Source organism: Puntigrus tetrazona, chromosome 17 (assembly GCF_018831695.1).
Source record: "Puntigrus tetrazona isolate hp1 chromosome 17, ASM1883169v1, whole genome shotgun sequence".
NCBI classification, from domain to species: domain Eukaryota; kingdom Metazoa; phylum Chordata; class Actinopteri; order Cypriniformes; family Cyprinidae; genus Puntigrus; species Puntigrus tetrazona.
Genome location: NC_056715.1, coordinates 4,865,867 through 4,885,958, shown reverse-complemented (window position 1 = coordinate 4,885,958; position 20,092 = coordinate 4,865,867). Strand labels below are relative to the sequence as shown.

The 20,092-nt window shown below is 37.4% G+C and overlaps 2 protein-coding genes across 6 annotated transcripts; both read left to right on the top strand.

The window, feature by feature from the left end:
* Positions 1-1,854: 1,854 nt before the first annotated feature.
* On the top strand, positions 1,855-5,703 carry kcnk13a (potassium channel, subfamily K, member 13a). Its single transcript, XM_043262451.1, has 2 exons — positions 1,855-2,678; positions 3,989-5,703. Exons 1-2 carry the CDS (start codon positions 2,348-2,350, stop codon positions 4,888-4,890), a joined length of 1,233 nt encoding a protein of 410 aa, XP_043118386.1. The 5' UTR covers positions 1,855-2,347; the 3' UTR covers positions 4,891-5,703.
* Positions 5,704-8,122: 2,419 nt separating this feature from the next.
* On the top strand, positions 8,123-19,860 carry hmbox1a (homeobox containing 1a). 5 transcript variants are annotated; one of them, XM_043263706.1, is made up of 9 exons: positions 8,123-8,336; positions 11,695-12,240; positions 13,527-13,612; positions 13,865-13,975; positions 14,452-14,608; positions 16,150-16,232; positions 16,339-16,434; positions 16,687-16,802; positions 17,438-19,860. In XM_043263706.1, exons 2-9 carry the CDS (start codon positions 11,696-11,698, stop codon positions 17,579-17,581), a joined length of 1,338 nt encoding a protein of 445 aa, XP_043119641.1. In that variant the 5' UTR covers positions 8,123-8,336; position 11,695; the 3' UTR covers positions 17,582-19,860. The 5 variants fall into 5 exon arrangements, with proteins under 5 accessions (XP_043119641.1, XP_043119639.1, XP_043119638.1 ...); XM_043263704.1 differs by having other exon boundaries at positions 16,684-16,802; XM_043263703.1 differs by having other exon boundaries at positions 16,681-16,802.
* The last annotated feature ends 232 nt before the right edge of the window (positions 19,861-20,092 follow it).

The following is a 20,092-nucleotide window of genomic DNA, read 5'->3' as shown; positions in this document are numbered from 1 at the left end:
TCTATCGAACGTTTTGATTGAAAAGTGTGCTGGTGTTATTTTATTTTATCATAAAGACTAATCGACTGCTGCAACATCCTGAATATCAGACTAAGTTAAGTATCAAACTATCATTTTTCATCAGTTTTCATTTCAAAGGAGTATTTTATTCTGTCTGACCACTGCTGAAGTTGCATGGGCAATCAGCCTACCAATGTCTAATGTTTTGCCTGGATGAGGCTCGAAAGACATAGGCATCACATGGAAAGCTGTTTTAACATTTATTCTTTAAGGCTAACTAAAACTAGCATCTGCATTTATGTCGAGTTCTGATTAATGCGTGTTACAGTCAACTTTTATTTAGTTTCAAATATTGATTAGTCCAGCTTTGCTATATTACTATAGTTTCTTTTATTACATTTGTCAAAGTCGCTTGTAATAATAGGAATACATGCTTTCCGCTGCTGTCAGTGCCCTTACTTGATAGGTGTGTACGAGAGAAAGTAACGATCGACGATAAAGCGCGACAATGAGCAAAAAAAAATTTTTCAAACTTTAACAAACAATAATAGCCAGCTTAGACTAAAGCAAACATGCTAAGTCAGTGCTGTAGAAATATAGAAAGTTACACTTAGTGCTTTGCCAAAACTTTATGCCAGAGACTTCAGAGCCAAATGTTCAAAGTACTAGCCAAGTTTAAGGATACATAAGCACTGAGCGCCTGGTGATCACCTGGAGCTCCGAAATCAGCGTAGCAGATTTTCAAGTAGGCGTTAACTTTATTAATAAGCCAAAGATTAGAGTTTTAAACAACTACAGGTTTTTTTGCCTGAAAAACTACATTTCATGACGCGATAACATGCAAACTGTCAGGTTTTTATTGCATATTGACAAACTTGGGTAGCAACACTGGAACATTAGGGTATAAAGGGCTAAAGATGCCCTGGTTAAAAAAGCCACTTTTATGTTATTGGGTGTTAATCTTATAGATAATCACCAAGTTTAGCACGAAACATGAAAAACATTAAATTAATCATATCAGATAATAAAATATAATTTGTTGATTCTATTGTAAATGTGAAATTATTATGGGATCTCCTTCAGTGCTTCTTAACTTTTTACAGTTATTTGGGATATTTTAAAGTATGCATTTTAAATAAACATTTTAATGACAGTACTAAACAAAAGTTTTTAGATAATTCATAAATGTCTAATAATATTTTTAAATGTTTTGAACAAGTATAAACTTACATATATATATATATATATATATATATATATATATATATATATATATATATATATATATATATATATATATATATATATATATAATTAGCTAAAGTATTTGTATTTATATTATCTGCCTTTTACCCCATACCACCTCATAGATTTCAAAGATTTTTAAACAAAACAAACTACTTGGATCCATAAATTTTCAATGCAAGTGTTTATTTTTTAGTGTGTATTTTTTTGTCTGCAGTAATACACATTAGCCCAATTGTACCCTACTTTTGTCATGTCTTCTGAGTCTTCTGTAACAAGTAACAAATAAAAAATGTCCATCTAAAGTGTTTCTCGGGGAAAAAAAGTTAATGTATAAATAATGTATAAATAATATTTTGGCGCAAACGTTTTGAGAACATTATTAGAACGTTAAATACAGTAGAATTTGTTTGTAGGGAATTTTGACAAACTTAGCTGATTATTAGCTGAGAAACAGATACCAGTCACTATTGAAGCTCTTACTAGCTGTAGTGCTATTAAAATGAGTATCAGCAACAAAGAAAGAAAAACTTTAGTTATGCGGTGTAACTGTTAAAACGGCTTGCCACATGAGTCCGCTCCGAGAGTTTCGCGCAATCGCAGGGGAACGTGCGCTTCTTGCGAGGTTTGTCTGCTGAACTTAGGGGAACATCGCCAATATGTTTAGTTTAGTCCGCGGAAGCTGGTGTTGAAGGCTTACTTTAACAGTTTTAGATTACGCACGAACTCGGCGCTTGTGTGCAGTACAGTAAGATCTTTTCCATAGCTCGCGCACGAAGCCACCTGATGGACGTACCAGCGACTGAAGTGAAAATAAGGTATAAAGGCTTTTCGAAGAGACCCAGTGAGATGCATCACATGAGATGAGCTGAACTAGCAGATCCACCCACAATCTCATCTAACAGGATTCGAGCCGCCGCTAAGCCCATTTTCAGAGGATGGTGTGAGCATCTCTCATCATCGCTCACATGCAGTGCGTTTGCTGTACATGCAGCCCAAGAATAATGGAAGACGAGGAAGTTTCTTACAGTTGCATGCCCGCCACCGTTAAATGTAAGATGTGGAGACTTTATTACCAGTCCCGTCCAGCAGTAGTCACATAATGGCATGTAGAGGCGCGTGCTGCTGTGGTCCTGTGAATGAAGATAATGCGAGGTTCATAATGTTGCTGCTCCTCATCATCCTCTACCTCCTGTGCGGAGCCGCGGTCTTTTCAGCCCTGGAGCATCCCAAGGAGAAGCAGGCGAAGGAAAAGTGGGCTCAGAGGTTTGAGCTTTTCAGCCAAAAGTACAATCTCAACAGAAGTGATCTGGAGAAGTTCTTGAGACATTACGAAGAGGCGAACATGGCAGGAATACGGGTGGACACCCTCAGACCACGCTGGGATTTTACTGGAGCCTTTTACTTTGTCGGCACTGTCGTTTCCACCATCGGTAAGAATGACACTTGAAATATAGTTTGAATAAAAGACTCTTAAACGCATTAGTTATATAAATATAATATACATCCAAATCGTGTTACAGTTGGTGTTGCAACAAACATAAAAATAATAGTATGATAATATGGCAATACTAATGTGTTTGTGTGTAACGCTAGTCACACTTTTCTATTCGGTAAATATATAGCCTAAAGTCTTGGCTTTAAATATTTAATGTCGTTGCATGAATGCATGTCAGAGTGATTTTATCATCTTAACATGTTTACCTGAAACACTCATTAAATATATAAAGAGAAGTTTGGCTCACAAACAATATTAAAAAAGCAATAGTTGGAGAAAACATATATTTATGTAATTTGATTTAGACTCAAATCCATAGAGCTGCTGACATGTAGCCCTACTCATATAGCCATTGTGCAGCTATTTTTTATTTTATTGAATTTTTTTATGCAGTAAACTTGCATGCATGTAAACCAGAGGAATTGTGAAGTCACAGTTTTCTTGTGTTGTTACATTTTAGGGCTGGATGTATATGTAATTAGACTTTTTAAAAATGTTATGATTAAAAATTAATGCATTTAATATATAAAACATGCGATCACGCTATAAAGTGTTGCACATTGTTACATTGCACATGTTATATATTGGGCTTGACCTTGTTGGTACAATGTTAACCCTAATACCTCAAGAACTGAAATGTATAAAACATGTTGTACAAGTTATGTCAGTCTGATACATGTCCCCCTCTCTTTTCTATATATTTTATCATTTTATCTCACCATTCCAAATCGGTAAATATCGACACAGAAGTCTTCACTTAAACTTAATAGAGATGCTGTTTATCGATATCAGCATTGTTAATCAAAATTTCCCAGTTCTTTATGCCTGTGTTCCTAATTAATTCCAAGTAAATTTCTCAAAGGGGAACCAACAAACACACAACTGTTAGTTTTCCGAACATCTCTGTGTGGAGACGCGTCTCATGAAATGTCCAGTGATGAAGTCTTCAGACGTTGAGGCTGAGAATGAGCTTGTCCTCATGATGTCCCCATAAATGGTGGCTTTCATGTGCAGGGAGAAAAAAACATCTTTGAGAAGAACAATGCAGCCCACTTGTTATCCACTTGTCATTTCAATCAGTGTGACAAGGAGAAAGTGGGAGATGTTTCAGCATCTGTCACCAGCAACAACAGTTTGGTCTCCAGTTGTGGCCGAACGAGCTCAATAAACAGCCCACCGCAAGTATTGTTTATTCCTTTATATATGGGTATAAATTAACATTTCTTCCTCTCGTATTTCCCACAGGGTTTGGAATGACCACGCCGGCCACAGCCGGTGGCAAAATCTTCCTGATCTTTTATGGCCTCATTGGCTGTGCAGCCACCATTTTATTTTTCAATCTCTTTTTGGAGAGAATAATAACAGTGCTGGCTTTTGTTCTCAAATCCTGCCATGAAGTCCAACGGCGACGCAAAGGAGTTTTACCTCACAACAGCAGACACGATTCGAGCGACGCGAGGCTGAATCGTGAAGACAGTCTGGCAGGATGGAAGCCCTCAGTGTATTGCGTGATGTTGATCCTTTGCGTGGCAGCAATAATCATTTCTTGTTGCGCTTCGGCCATGTACTCCTCAATCGAGGGATGGGGATACCTGGATTCGCTCTACTTCTGCTTTGTGGCATTCAGCACCATTGGTTTTGGGGATATGGTCAGCAGCCAGCGGGCCAGTTACGAAAACCAAATAGTCTACCGAATCGGCAATTTCTTCTTTATTTTAATGGGCGTTTGCTGCATTTACTCGCTGTTCAACGTCATCTCTATTGTTATCAAGCAGGTGCTCAACTGGCTTCTGAGAAAGCTGGAGATACCGTGCCGTCACTGCCCCGGGAGGTCTCTCCGGCCCCGTAGAAACGCAGTCATGCCGGCCCATGTCCGAACGCGTGTTCGCAACATTTCCATAGACACAGATGCAGTGAACGACAGCGAGACGGATGGACGCAGGATGTCTGGAGAGATGATCTCCATGAGAGACTTCCTGGCGGCTAATAAGGTCAACTTGGCGATCATGCAGAAGCAACTCTCTGAGACTGCCAACGGCCATCCCAGGCCGTGCGGGTCGACGAATAGGCACAATGGATTCTCTGGTGGGGTCGGAGCCCTCGGCATAATGAATAATAGGCTTGCGGAAACCAGTGTGGACAGATAAATATTACCTTCAGAAACAAAACAACACTCCGAAAAGCCAGATTGCACTGCTCATAGTTTAGCTAGCATTACTTTTATAATACAGGTGTAGACTCGCACATGAAGTCTCTTGTGTGTTCTGAATGCTGTAGTTGAAATATTCATTGCTGCTATGAAGGTAAAAAGAACGTAGAACTCAAGCTCAGGTCTGTTTCTAAGATCTAAGATGTGCTGGGAGAGGCTTTGCTGCACAGAGTTTCGACTCAAATTTTCTTATGATTGCAGGGTTTTTTTTTTTTTTTGATTGGAGGATGTTGCAATCAGGTTTAGCACTTTGAATAGCAAAAAAAGAACGGATGGGATCTGCAGTAGGGTGTCCAATGTCTGAGACCACTAGTGTGAATGTACATGTTATATTTATATTACGAACATAATTCACATGAAATGTAAACTGAAAAATTAACTCGTTTTGAATTTCATAAATATTCATCGAAAAATACTCGGCTTGTCTTTCTTTGGCCATAAACTGCAGCCGAACTCAAAATTTGGATCCAATATTTCAAAGAGCATCTTATGAACTTTTGACTTTCAGAGTTACATGAGAATTGTCCAATTTGTATATTGGACCTAGAAATTGTTAAGAATCATATGTATTTAATTATTTAATTATTTAATGTAATCATTCAGCAAGGATGCATTAACTTTACAGTTAAAAAAGATTCTGAACTTACAAAATAAACTTTATTTCAATTAAATAATGCTCTTTTGAATTTCCAATCCATCTTTAAAAAAAATGTGTGATAGTTTTCACAAAAATATCATCGATTAGAAATGTTTCTTGAATACAACATGTAAACATTATTTCTAAAAATAAATAAATAAACAACTTTACAATCACAGGAATAAATCGCATTTTTAAAATATATTTGAATAAAAAACAGCTATTTTTAATTGTAAAAATATTTCCAATTATTACTGCTTTTCTAAAAAAAAAAATTTAATTGTAAAATAATTGCACCCTTTGTGACACACTTAAAACAAACAAAAAAAAATACGGACACTGAACTTCTGAATTTGCATGCATGCACGTATAGGGTTTGAGATTTTTATAGTGGTGTCAGACATTTGGACTCATTCTTCTGTCACTTCTGACACTTTCTAGTTGAGTATTCCTTTTTAGGTTTAGCTGAACGATCAGTGAAAAGGTCATGAAAATTACATTCATTCACAAGTAGCTTACTGTCCTCTTCACTGTGCAGGTATGTAGATATGAGCATGAGGCATAAAGTGTCACAATTAAGAGAGCCAGACAACCCACGTGCCATCTGATGCATGACGTTAAAGCTACTGCACACACTTCAGAGACTCTAGCAGCTGTATAGAATTCATGACTCAACAGCCTATTGATTGCTTGAATCGCTTATCAGGTATTTCAGATGAACTGAAACGAATGTGCTACAGTGCACAGAACAAAACGAACAAAGTCGTTTTGAATGAAACATGTGCAAAGCCAAAATGGGTATGATGCAGGACATCAAATCATTTTCTCCAGCACTTTGTATCTTGAATTTTGAAACCTGCTTACTTTATTTTGAGATGAATGACTGTATGTAGAGGTGCAATGCATGATGAATTATAATAAAGTATGCTTTGCCAGTTTTGCTGGGAAATCTTGCAGATGTGCGTGCTTGCTAAAAATGATCTATTATTTTGTTGTTGTTGTTTTGTAACCCTGTCTCACCAAATAAATGCGTATAAATAGTACGCCAAACAACAACTCGTGATATTGACACACGATGGCAATATTAGGATTATATGGTTTGCGTATTTTTGCGTATCACGAGTTTTCGTTTTTATTTGCCATACTATTTTATGAGACCTTGCTCATTGTTTTGTACGTTGTAGGGTAGGCTACTATTTTGCTATGCATTAATATTTTAAATGACACTCAAACTTTACTTCATGTCCGCATGTTTATCGACAATGATAACTATATTGGATCTATAAGACAATCAATATCTCATAATGCAGGTTGTTATTTTGACTGAACAGCGGGTAAGTGAATATCCATTTCTTTAGGTTGGCGAGTCCTGTCTGTGTGTGTCATGACTTTCTATCCATTAATGTCCGTCACCTGCAGTCTTGTGGCCTTCACCAGCTTTCAAACCCACTAGTGTCAATATGATTCTGCTGTCACTTCAGGGGAATCTCAAGAGTATGTGTGAGCCAGCAAAAGCAACTCAGTGGATTTCCAGCCTGTTTACAAGCAGCAAAGGAGCATATTCTAGTCTTCTTATTTGTTTATTTTGTGCATCCTTTTCTGTCAAAATTAGTGAGCGAATCAATGCAAAGTCATTGATCCAAAACAGTTATATTGTTGCACGCCTAATGCACATTTCCTGCACTGTGTGCACAATTACAATAGTATGATCGACCCAAGAAGCTTTGGGTTATTTGGCATATACACCCACCACATTTAATACTGCATGGGGTAAGTTGAGCTAAAACTAAACAATTGTGAAACAATGCTAAAAAAAAAAAAAATCTAACGATTGTTCAAACCAATTTCTTTTAATAGCCTATTATAAAATTGAAATGGGTAGTATAGCTACTATAAAAGATAATAAAATAAGTGACATTTTGAAAGCGTCTCCTTATTAGTATTTTGCTGTGGTGTTTTGTGGACACTGTTGTTGTAATAGCGGCTAATGTTCACTAGAGGGCGGAAGTATGTCATAAAACCGCGAATCCCCTGTGCAGGTGTTGAAAGAATTTCGTTTAATCCAGTACAATCAAACATATCTTTTTTATCTTTTAGTGTTTTTTGACAGTTTTTTCCTAACACAATTATGTGAAATCTGATGAAATGTATTTCGTTAAAAGTATTATGTCGAATAAATAGTAAATATATACTGTAAAGGAAAAAATATTTTATTTTGTTGAAAACATACATCTGCGTGATTACCTTAATAATAATATTACTAATAAACAAAATTCATAATTCATATAAAAGAGAGAAAGAGAGAGAGAGAGAAATGTAAGCAATGAACTCCACATTCCGTCGTCACGTCCTCAGCGAATAAAAAGTCAGAAATGACATTTTTGTCCGTGCAGCAGTTGGTGAAAAATGATCGAGGATGAAACTGTACCATATTCCACTGGATTTGTAGTCCGGCGCTCGACAAACTCCCATTAAGTGTGACTATCCCGCCCGCTGAGAGGAACTACAACTCCCATGAAACCGCCGCAGCGCTTCTGTTAATATCAATATGGCTTCTGTCAGTCAGACAAAGGCGAATCAGTTTTTGCCTTGAAATGAAATCAAATTAGGGAAAGGTAGCGGGAGAGTCGGACATCGTCCTGTTTTGCTGGTTCATGTCTGGCGACGGGGATCAAAGGGACGGAAACACTGTCAGTTTAGTTGAATAAATGCTGTGGTGCACGGAGGCCCCGCACGCGCACAATCAGGTAAGTCTGAGATGCCAAATTATAAGAAAGGCGTCATTTGTTAAATCTGGCTGGGGACATGAAACATGCGTTCACGTGCAAATGACGCTCGGGGGAAATTGAGCTCGGTTCGACCGCTGGTTCGCATGTAAACTCACATCTGCTCTCATTCTGCGCTGGGATAGGGGTTTAGAAAAGAAATGCCAGCAACTGTGCAACAACTGACACTATGCTGACATTGGTGAAATGAACTAATAGTTGTATTGATGCTCATCTCTTTGCGTTTATTGTTGTGATTGTTATTATTTGTGTATATATGTCTATTATTTTGTTTTGGGTTGCAACTAGGTGCTGACAGCATCCTAGAGCCGTGTTATTTGGGTGTAGGGTCAGGGTGTTTATATTGGGTTAAGGTGACGTCCGGTATATAGGCTTGATAGTTAATGCAAATTGTGTCTATTTTTTTTTCTATAGCGGTTGTTTAATAGCAGGGAAGGTGACCCTATTAAGACTGCCTAAATCCAAAGTTGTGCATGTTTTCTTAAAGATACTAGCCTATATTTGAATAGTTTTTTAGTGAAGTGTATGCAATATGCTGTTAATCCGGTACAAACACGTTATTTTTGTCACAATAAGATCAAATTAAATCGCTTAATTTATTTTTAATGATTATTTTTTTGAAAGTGATTTAATCAATTTTTGTTTATGTAAGGGGCATCTGCATCTCACCATACTTTTTATTGTAAGTTCTTCACATTGCATTACAATAAATAAAATAATTTGGATGGATTTTGTGACTGACCGACCTAGCTGACAAACTGCAAAAACTGCTGATGTAGCTAAAATATGGATTATAGTTTAGTGTTTTGCACTTTCCAGCATCTATTCAACAATGGGGGGGAAAAGTGTGTATGGATGTTTCTTTGGTCTTACCATGGTCCTTTCAACCTGTTCCTATCACTTACCTTAAGACAGTTTTGCAATTTCTCTAACTAAGCATTTTTCGGAATTCTAGCTTTCATTTCCAGTCTTAGTTTCTTGAACACAATGAAAACAATGTAAGCGGGTAAAGTTTAAATATAAGAATGCGTTTAAGCACAAATAAATTCAGTTAATGTTTTTACAAAAAGTAAAGTGGCTTTTTGCTTGTTGGGCTTATATGAAGCAGGGTTAAGAAATAGTGCATTATAAGCATTCCTTATAAGCCCTTGTGACAAAAAAAGCTTTATGTTTGTGGATTATAATTACAGACAGAGCTTTAAATCGTTGTAGTTTTTTCTTAAATAGCTTGTATAATATTTTAATTTATTATAAAGATTAAAATTAGAATTGTGTTGTTCTACTGCATATTTGTTTGCATCATTTAGGTGGTGACGTGCTTGTTATGCATATGACCTTTTAAAATAAAGACTATTGCCTTTAAATGTTAAGAAAAAAATAATTTGATGACACATTTGTTTTATTATCTTTTCATTTTGAATGTAAAAAATCTTTTTGAATGGCATTAACAGCTTTAACAATGATTTTATTTTATTTTCTGTAGATGTAGATATAACTTTAATTGTAGCAGCATAGCGGGCATCAGGTACTTCAGACAACGTGTTCTGTATGGTTTTCGTTTTCATTGATATGTGGGCATGAAGGTCTAATAATTTCCAGCTGTCTACAGAGGTAAAACGATATTTAAAATATCACTTTAACAGACATATGCAACAAATGGGCTGTAAAAATAGTTTAAAATGATAGAGAATAGAAGTAAACAGAGATTTGGGATTTTTTTGGATGCTGTGCTGATGAAGAGAGCCAGGGGCATATGGACAGAATCAACTTTGATCTTTAGCTGCTGCAAAACAGATGAGTTTTTGTGCTTCTGCCTGAGTACTGTAGTTTCATAACTATAATCTATAGAAGCTTTTATGCTTCCATGCATATGTCAGATAAGACTATGAATATGCAAATAAAAGAAACATTGAGAAACGTTAAACTCCTCAGAGCATTAAAACGTATTAAAATTAATCACCAGACTACTGGTGTGCATGCAGTGCTTGATATAGCAAGATTGAGTCTCTCTTGATGATTGTTATTGTTAAAAGTAGTGATGCATTTCGCATTATTAAACAATTATTTGTGTTGCTAGTTTCTTGTGTTAAGGCCAGCTGACTGAGTCGGTTTGTCATCATCAAATGAGTAGGTCCTGCATGCCTGTGGTTTAACACGTCTACATATGAGCGATTCTGAATTCTTGTGTCACTGCGTTTTATATTTAAAATCCTATTTGATGTCTGAAGTGACACCTTTACTTTTTTTTTTTACTCTCATATCAGAAAGACTGAAGATGTGTACGTAGTGCACACCTCTGTGGGACAAAAGGAGATTTTTGTTGACTTGAATTGTTCGGCTTCTATCGCTCAAGGCTTGTTACAAGCAAGGTATTGTTTTTTGGGAGGTACAAAAAATGGAATACTGAACAAATCCTTAACGCTCCCAGATTTATTGTTGTTTTTGCTGATTTGCTGTATCTGATGCCTCTGGATAATTAAACCTTTTGAAGCTTTTTAAGGGTGCTTGGGTGAGCAGAAATCTTTTTTTACGCATTTTATGCAGCGCAGACACCAGGAGACAGTCGTACTCGCTCATCAGCAGAATTTATTCTCGAAGAACATGTCGCAGGGAAGTTGAAATCTTCATTTTGTTAAAAGGAGCCTCACCGTTTTCTCGTTTACTTGATTGCATTACACTGCACCATATGGAATGCATATTGCCCTGGCACGAGTCTTGCTTTTGCAGCGTCATAAGTTGTAGCTTCCTTTTAAAACTCGAATTGAAATACAGCACTTTACGGGACAACAACTCGGCAGAAGCGTGCGCGCGCGTGTGGGCAACAGCCTGGCATTGAGAGAACTATTCTCAGACAAACACCCGTACGGAGTGATTCATCCTCAGCTTCTTCACTGAAAGTAGGTTGGCCGCCTCGGATGGAATTTTTCTTGGCAGTTTTCCCTAAAGTTAACCTCCTTCCCCCTCCTCACGTGTCCCAGCTTTCTGCTGTTTAAAGTCTATTAAAAATTCTGTGGTAATGCATGCAGTGTCTTTGCCTTGACCTCAGACAGTCTCCGCACTTCTGTTGCAATGATTGGTCGATAAAGGTGCGGTGACTTTGACATTTTCTTGGAAAAATAATGCTTTAGTTAGGGCTCGTGCGCATACGGCCCCTGCTACACCTCCTCCACTGCATTTCTCGGACAGAAACATTGTTTCTTTTAGTCTAAGCTGTGTTGTTTTGACTTTTATACACTATGCAGCCATGTGTCGTGTTTTATCAGCATTTCCTCCAACATCAGTCCTCTAATGCAGCAGCTTTCTCTCTTTTTCTTGGCAGAATGTCCCATTATACAGATGAGCCTCGTTTTACCATTGAGCAGATCGACTTGCTACAGCGGCTACGTCGGAGCGGCATGACAAAGCAAGAGATCTTGCACGCCCTGGACACCCTCGAACGGCTGGACCGCGAGCACGTGGAAAAATTCGGCCACCGGCACGCCCATGGCGGGAACGGGGCGGCTGGCGTCAATCACGGCAACGGCAGCAATGCCACCACCTCTTCCAACTCCTGCACTACCTCCTCTAACAACCTCACAGCCTCTTCTTCGACGACCTCTACGGCCACGCAGACGGGATACCGTGGCAATGGCCTCTCTCCCTCCCCTAGCAACAGCTATGATACCTCCCGGCCCCCGACGGCTCCCACCCCTGTGCCCGTAGTAGCACCCATGGTCCAAAATGGTCGGGATGGCCTCGCCGCCATGCCCAACGGAAAGCTCTCTCCGCCCCGCTTCGCTGTTAGCAACACCTCCTCGCGGGCTTTTGCGTATGAGCACCCAGATGAAGAGGTGGACATCGATGACAAAGTTGAGGAGCTTATGAGGTAAGTGGGACACTCTCAAAATTGCATGGTTCCTATTTTAATAACAAGAAATTGGATAGTTACAATATGGATGTTAAAGCTGTGCGTCCACCAAAATGCTTTTTTGTCAGCTGAAAACACTCTGTCTGTGAGCGCTTGAGAGTTTCTCCAAACATTATAGCAATATAAAATATTATGGTAAACAAATCGATCTGGTAAAGAAATAAATATTGTTGTTCAGCTGTAGTACAGTTGGAATTCCCACCCCTCCTCCACTGTGATTGGTTGGATGACTAGAAAGTGATATTGATGAGTGCAGCGTTTACTCAAAGTCGACCAGTCTTAACTCCGCCCAGTGCAAAAAAGATGCTCGGTACTCTGCACTTTGTTGTAAGAGTGCGACGGTTTTTAAAACTCTTGGCACTCTTAAAACTGACATTGTTATTGAGAACAACTGACGCTATCTGAGGGAAAAATGATGCAAGTAGTGCTATGAGTATAACTGAATATGGCCATGGGCATGTGGGAAACAAGCCCATGGCCAACAAAAGTTGATTTACAAAAATGTGATGTTAGGGGCAGTTCGGACATTGTGTTCCTGAGTTATAACAACTTTCTATTTCTTTGAAAATTGAACATCACAAAGGGCTATAGAATGCATTGACTAAATTAAATTTTGAGTCTGTTTAAATATAAAGCCAGAAAATAGCAAAAACTTAAATAACAGAAAATTTAAATAACAGGTTCACTTGTTCTGATGCTTGTGCAACGTTTTCAAAACGGTGTATTTGAATGATACCTTAAAATACTCTTTGTTGTAAAGACAACAACAAAGACAGTGTAGCCCCAGTTCATTAATCGTTGTTTCTCACGAAGAAATCTTTTACATGAATCACTCAAAACACGTCGAAAATGAACTCGAAAATTCCTCAATTATTAAAACTGGATGCGACTTTGATCTTTAACCTTTTTTATGTCTGAACTGTGTATTTGGTTGCTGCGTCATAACAAAAAAGAACAACAAAAATCCCAATGCAGTCCAATTCATAATCAGTTGACTCTTATGAACAATTCTTTTTCATGAATCATACAGAATGAGCCACAAATCATTCATGTCAGTCATTAACACCAAATCCATTTGTGAATCTTAAATTTGTGTTATTAATGCTGACTGGTCGTTAATATGACAAAATATAGTTAAAGACCAGCATTAGGGACATTTTTGTTGTACTAAATGGTTCTTTAAGGAAATGTTACTAAAAATAGTGTTGATGTTTTTCACTTGATGTCTCTCTCTGTTGTTGTAGAATGGACAGTGCTATAATTAAAGAAGAGATTAAAGCGTTCTTGGGGAACCGGCGAATATCACAGGCAGTAGTTGCTCAAGTTACAGGTTAGTTTGCTCGGGCTTTTGTTTTCCAAAAATGAGTAAATATATTGTGATTTATCCTGTGATGTGATATTTCCCTTGCTATTTTGTATAATAAAAAAGTGACAAAAATATTTTGTTGCTTCCAGCATAATGCTATACAGAAATGTCAGCTGTGTTGCTGCTTTTATTACAGTTGTGGGATTTGTCATGGCAAGCCTTTGAGAGGCATATGCAAGTCAGATTTTGCCCTTATGTGCTGTTTGTTGTCTGCAGGTATCAGTCAGAGCCGGATTTCACATTGGCTGCTCCAGCAGGGCTCAGACCTCAGTGAGCAGAAGAAAAGAGCCTTCTACCGCTGGTACCAGCTAGAGAAAACTACACCTGGTAATACACATGTAGAATATCCAACAACTTTCTAGTGTTTCTGTGATCTAATAATAACTTCATCTTTGGCTGATAAAAATGTTCCAGGAGCATATCCTACATATCCAAGTTTTAATGTAATTTATTGATTGTGCACATTCTAATTTCCCGTTTTTTACATACATACTGTTAATATATGCATGAATACAACATGAATACAGCATTAAATAGCACTGACAAAAAAAGAGTAAACTATTCTCCAAAGTCTTAAATTTTATAAAACCTCTTGTCCTCCTTCAGATTCTTTCAAGCTGATCTGAGAGAAGAAATCAGACATTCAGTGAATAGATTAGAAGGTCATGACCAAAACCCCAGAGCAGCAGTTTTCTCATTATCATGTGCTTCCGGACACAATGAAAAGGCTTCAGTCTCTTCAGAAGCATACAGTTTTTCTTATGACACTTCGTCTGATAGGACATGTCATGTTTGTGTACCAGGTGCGACACTAGCGATGCGGCCCACACCTATGGCCCTGGAGGACATTGTGGAGTGGCGTCAGACCCCTCCTCCTATTAGCAGCACCCAGGGCAGCTTCCGTCTGCGGCGCGGCAGCCGCTTCACCTGGAGGAAAGAGTGTCTGGCGGTGATGGAGAGGTGAGAGGATGTGTTAAATTGAGTGAATGGTCAGGACAGGACATCGTGGGTCGTTCCGGGATAATGGACGACCTTTTGAATCTGTGATCTTTGAATCAACGCTTTAAAAAAATTCCAATTGTTAACATTAGTTAACAAATTCTAAAGTAATTTATCATTGTTGATGTTAATTTTTGTTCATTACCACAGTAATAAGATTAAAAGTTACATGTTAATACATGTTAGTATAACAAAAATAAAATGTTTATTAGTAGTTATCTTTAGTTATATCATTAACTCAGGGATCTTATATATATATTATCCTATATATATTATCCTATATATATATATATATATATATATATATGCTGAATCACAGGAGGTGACACGATTGAACAACTTTTGTACAGCTTTTAATAATCAAAATTTGTTGAAAAATTATTTTCATTGATAGACACACTATTGTTAATTCATGTTTGTTCAATATTGTTCATTATTGGTTCATGACACCTTTTGTTATTTACGAAGGAAGTTTGAACCTCATTGTAAAGTGTTTTAAATTGTTTTACTGATTTCTGTTCAAGTAATTACTTTTAAACTATTTAATCTTAATTGACAGATATGTGAGAATGTGTGCCATTGTCTAATTCAGTATGTTTTAGCACAGCTTAGCATAGATCACTGAATCTGATTAGACCAATAGCATCTCGTTCAAAAAAAGATATATTTCCTATTTAAACCTTCTGTAGTTACATTGTGTACTAAGACAGACGGAAAATTAATGTATAGCTATACGGCTAGAAACTATACTCTAATTCCTGTATAATAATCAAAGAACTTTGCTGCCGTACCTTAGGTGCAGCAGGTGCAATGATATTATAGGCCCCAGCATTTTCAGGCGCTGCGTAATAACATTGCACCTGATGCAGAGTTGCCAGGTTTTCACAGCAAAACCCTCACAATTGCTACTTAAAACTAGCCAAATCACTTTTCGGGGGATATTCTCTGTAAAAAAAAAAAATAAAAAACGTGTTCCAGTCGGGTAAAATACACATTGTTTTAGCTGTTTATAAAAGTTGCATTCCAGGGCCTAAATATAATGTTATTGGGGTCGCGTCAACCCTTGGACATGAAAAACATCCCATTGACCGCAGACTTGGCAACACTGGCCTGCTGCTGTTCCTTGATTATTATGCCGGAATGAGCGTATAGTTCCTAGCCATATTGGCCTAGAAAATGACAACTTTCCATTTTCTGTCAGTCTTAGCACATGAAAACTGTAAATTTCAGCTGTTCAACTTTAGGGGAGTTGAAAAAGCCTATTTTCAAAAATAGTGGCGTGTTCCTTTAAATGAATCTAGTTATACTGTACATGCAGTTTGCTGTGGTATCTTAACTATTATCAAGAATGGTGAAATTTGACTGGTAATGATATTGTCTACTGAAATGTTGTTATTGTGTTATTGAGTCTAGATTGAACAAAGACATAAAGCAAACATATATTTACAGCTATAAAATGTATTATCTGCCTTACGCTATATTTATCTTATATTTTCTTTAAGTTATTTCAATGACAACCAGTATCCTGATGAAGCCAAACGAGAGGAAATTGCCAACGCCTGCAATGCAGTTATCCAGAAACCAGGTAGGATGTTTAAACACAAGCTCCATAAAGAAGATGAATGCATGTGTAAATGCCTGTTATCGTGGCCCCAGACGTTATTGATGAGCTCTGCTGTGATTTGATTAAGGGAAGAAGCTTTCAGATCTTGAGAGGGTCACGTCTCTGAAAGTTTACAACTGGTTTGCCAACAGACGGAAGGAAATTAAGAGAAGAGCCAACATAGGTAATGTTGAAGCCCTCTGGGGACAGACAAAGCTCAAATTACATGCAACAATGCATTTTGAATATGGACAATGTAATTATTTCCATTGCGTTGTTATCACCATGCTGCAGCTGTCTCATTCAAAATGTGCATTCATCAGAAATATTGAATTTACAGAAAAATGCCTTTCAGAAAACTTAGTTCCATCATGTTGGGTACATCCTAATGGGCTCAGATATGTTATGGCAAGGTCTGTTTTTTTCTAAGAAGCAGCAATCCTGGAGAGTCATGGGATTGATGTCCAAAGCCCAGGAGGTCATTCCAACAGTGATGAGATTGATGGAAATGATTATGGTGAGCCAGTAGCTGCTGACCAAGTTTTAGGAATGGTAAGAGTTTTAACAACTCATACATATTTTTGATAGATAGGCCTATGTTTTAAAAAATGACAATGATGCTAATCTTATATTAGAATGTATTTTTTTTAGAGAATATGTATAATAATATTTATACAACTTTTTTTATTTATTCAATTGGCCAATACCAATTAGATAATAATTATTCTCATGTTGTTATGGCTGATACTCACTAAATTGATATAGTGGATATTGAAAACAGAAATATATATATTTATTTTAGATTCATTTAAAATTCTGGCTAATATCAATATAGCTAATAATTATTACAACATTATGACTGATCGTATGGTTGATATTGAAATGAAAATATAAAATTATATTTCGTAATTAAAATAAATAATTTTAAACTGTGTATATGAACTTAGCAATGACAGCAGTGGTCAGTCTAAAATGCACAATTAAATATCCAATACCGGCCAATATAAATCCAAAAAATAAAAAAAAAATCTGCCAAAATTCCAAAATGGTACCAATGTACAGTACCATGAGTTGTTTGAATTTTATGCTATTTTGTCTTTTAATGACTTTTAAAGTCATTCAAACAGGTTTGCAGGGGCAAAAGCAGAGGTCTTCAGACCAATCTCTGGTTCTCTACTTCCTTATAGGATGACAACACCGGTCCAAACGAACACCAAGACCCCATAGCTTTGGCAGTGGAGATGGCCGCGGTCAATCACAGCATCCTGGCACTGGCGAGGCAGGGCGGAGCCACCAGTGACATCAAGACAGAGGTGCTGGACGATGAGTGAGAATCCTTCCACGTGGAGCTCGGAGGGAAGCCGAAGGAGAAATGTGGGGTTACAAAAACAAAGCCAAACAGTTTGTGCGTGAACTGTTATTATGAGGAATACGGCCAGGTCATGGATGACCAAAGTGAATGCGGAGGTTATAAAGACTGTTAACCCAACATTCCCCCCTTCCTCCTCCCTCCTACATTTGACGCCTCAATAGTCTTTTCATTCAAACCGCTCTCCTACACGCAACGGCTTGGGGAGGCGCCGCGATTTAACTGTTGATGAAACACGTTCACTAAAAACCTCATGCGACATATCACCCTGCCATCTCACACTTGGATAGTGAATTTCGCCTCTCAGTTTTCCTTCTTTCAGGAAGTCTTCTTTGCAGGATATAAGAGGTCAGTATCATACTAAATGTTCACTGCCTCAGTCTCTCCAGGGAAAGTGTGTTGGGAAGCATATTCTCTCTCACTTCTTAACTTATTTCTTTGTGTACGTGCAGTCCAACGTTGCTGAAATTGCGTTTAAACTTGTACAGTTGTCACCAGGGTCTAAAGTTAACAGTCGCCTGCCATCAAATGCGTCCCCGCGACTTTGGCAAGTCTGCTCTGCCAAACAATCACAGACTAGAAAGTAAAAAAAATAATATTGGCTAGTTGGTAAGTCTTGCTGATAAATGGAAAACAGTGTGGTGATTCAAAATCGACTACTTTGTTGATTAATCTTAAGGAAATCTTAAACGTGTTTTTTTGGGCGTCTACATAAAATGTGTTTTTGCATTCAAAAACAGGCATGATTTTAAAAACGTAAAATTATTTAAAAAGTAAAAAAAATGTCTGAGACGCTACAAAACATTGCCATAATATGGTTAGGCAATAATAACAGTATATATCACAATATTTAGATTTTTGATTTTTGATATCAAAATGGTTGATACCATTTCTTAATTCTCGTCCCCAGTTTCAAAATCGCTTAAAACGAAGACTAGCCAAGAAAAAAAAAAAAAAAACTCAAGCTCACTGAAGACAAGTCAGTGATTAAATAAGAATAATACACTAATTGCAAGCAATAGGACAAAAAAAACTATAGTGGAACAAATAAATAACATATGTTACATACATACAAGTAATTAAAATGTATAAAAACTGCATATTCTTCACTGTGTAAATTAAATATATATTGCTTCTTAGTAAAGTACCAAAAGCCAAAATCAGTTAGGGATTTTCTCTCTTTTGTTGTTTGATAACATGAATGACAGAAAGCAGGAATAGAAGACAGCTGTCACTTTAAGAGCGGCACGTATTCAATATACTGTTACACATGTTTTCTTTCTCAGCTGCTTGCTTTCACTTAAAACCCAAATTACTGTCTTAATGAGGATATTTGCAAAGATGGGCGTTTTGACATACAAGCGTGTGTATTTAACCATTCAAGGCGAAAACGGCAAAACTCAATATTCCTGCGCTCTGTGAGCACCGTCTTCACATGTGTGCCTCTCTGACAGCACTCAAGAACAGTCTCTCAGACATTGTGTTTAAACAGTGAAATGAGTCTTTCGCTGCCGATTGCATTTCAACGGCTTAAAGGAACGCTACACTTTTTTTTGCTCGTTCTCCAACTCCCCCAGAGTTAACAAGTTGAGTTGTGCCGCTTTTCAGCCGATCTCCGGGTCTGGCGGTCGCACTTTTAGCCTAGCTTAGCATAGATCATTGAATCCAATTAGACCAGTAGCATCGCGTTCAAAGATAACCAGAGTTTCAATATTTTTCGTATTTAAAACTAGAGATGAGTCAAGTTTTAAACAGCAAAAATATGGTCAATTTTTGAACGCGATGCTACCGGTCTAATCCGACTCAATGATCTATGCTAAGATAGGCTAAAAGTGACCAGGAGGTCGGCTGAATGGATTCCAGAATAGTAAAACTCAATGAGCCTCTAAAATAAGTGCAGTGTTCCTATAACATTACTTGTTTTTATACCGCAGTATTTAAAATACTTACGTTTTCGTGACCATGTAGCACAGCAACACCACGCGACCGTTTAGCCGCAATAGAAACGATAGTCCAAAATCTCTACCCACTGACAAATTTCTACCGGTATATTGCTGGTAGAATGTGATACACAGTGCAACAGCCAAAGACCTTTTTCTGAATGTGTATAGCTGTAAAGACGTGTTTAAACGAGGTGTATTTAAAAACGCAACTCCTGAATGAGTTTCACCGTGCAAAATATATATCATAGCTAATGCTTAGCATGTTAATTAGAGCATCGCCACTAAAAAATATCTGTAAAATATCTGATATCAACAAAAATGGAAACAAATGAAATCATTTGTTTAATGATTAAATGCAACTCGTAACTAAACACATTCCCCGTAAATGTAAATCTGAGCTGTTTCAACTGAAAGAAACTTGAACACTGACAGATCTTAAAACATGTCAGTGCCTTTGTTTTGTCTTAAGATGCACACCAGTACTATTTTCTAAGGCATGTTTAAAAAAATTTGCTTAAATGTTGTAGTTA

Excerpts from the sequence above, each read along its gene's own strand:
- kcnk13a (XM_043262451.1), top strand. The coding sequence starts at position 2,348 with ATGGCATGTAGAGGCGCGTGCTGCTGTGGTCCTGTGAATGAAGATAAT. Across the intron at positions 2,679-3,988 it reads CACTGTCGTTTCCACCATCG|GGTTTGGAATGACCACGCCG; the intron begins GTAAGAATGACA and ends TATTTCCCACAG.
- hmbox1a (XM_043263703.1), top strand. The coding sequence starts at position 11,696 with ATGTCCCATTATACAGATGAGCCTCGTTTTACCATTGAGCAGATCGAC. Across the intron at positions 13,613-13,864 it reads AGTAGTTGCTCAAGTTACAG|GTATCAGTCAGAGCCGGATT; the intron begins GTTAGTTTGCTC and ends TGTTGTCTGCAG. Across the intron at positions 13,976-14,451 it reads GCTAGAGAAAACTACACCTG|GTGCGACACTAGCGATGCGG; the intron begins GTAATACACATG and ends TTTGTGTACCAG.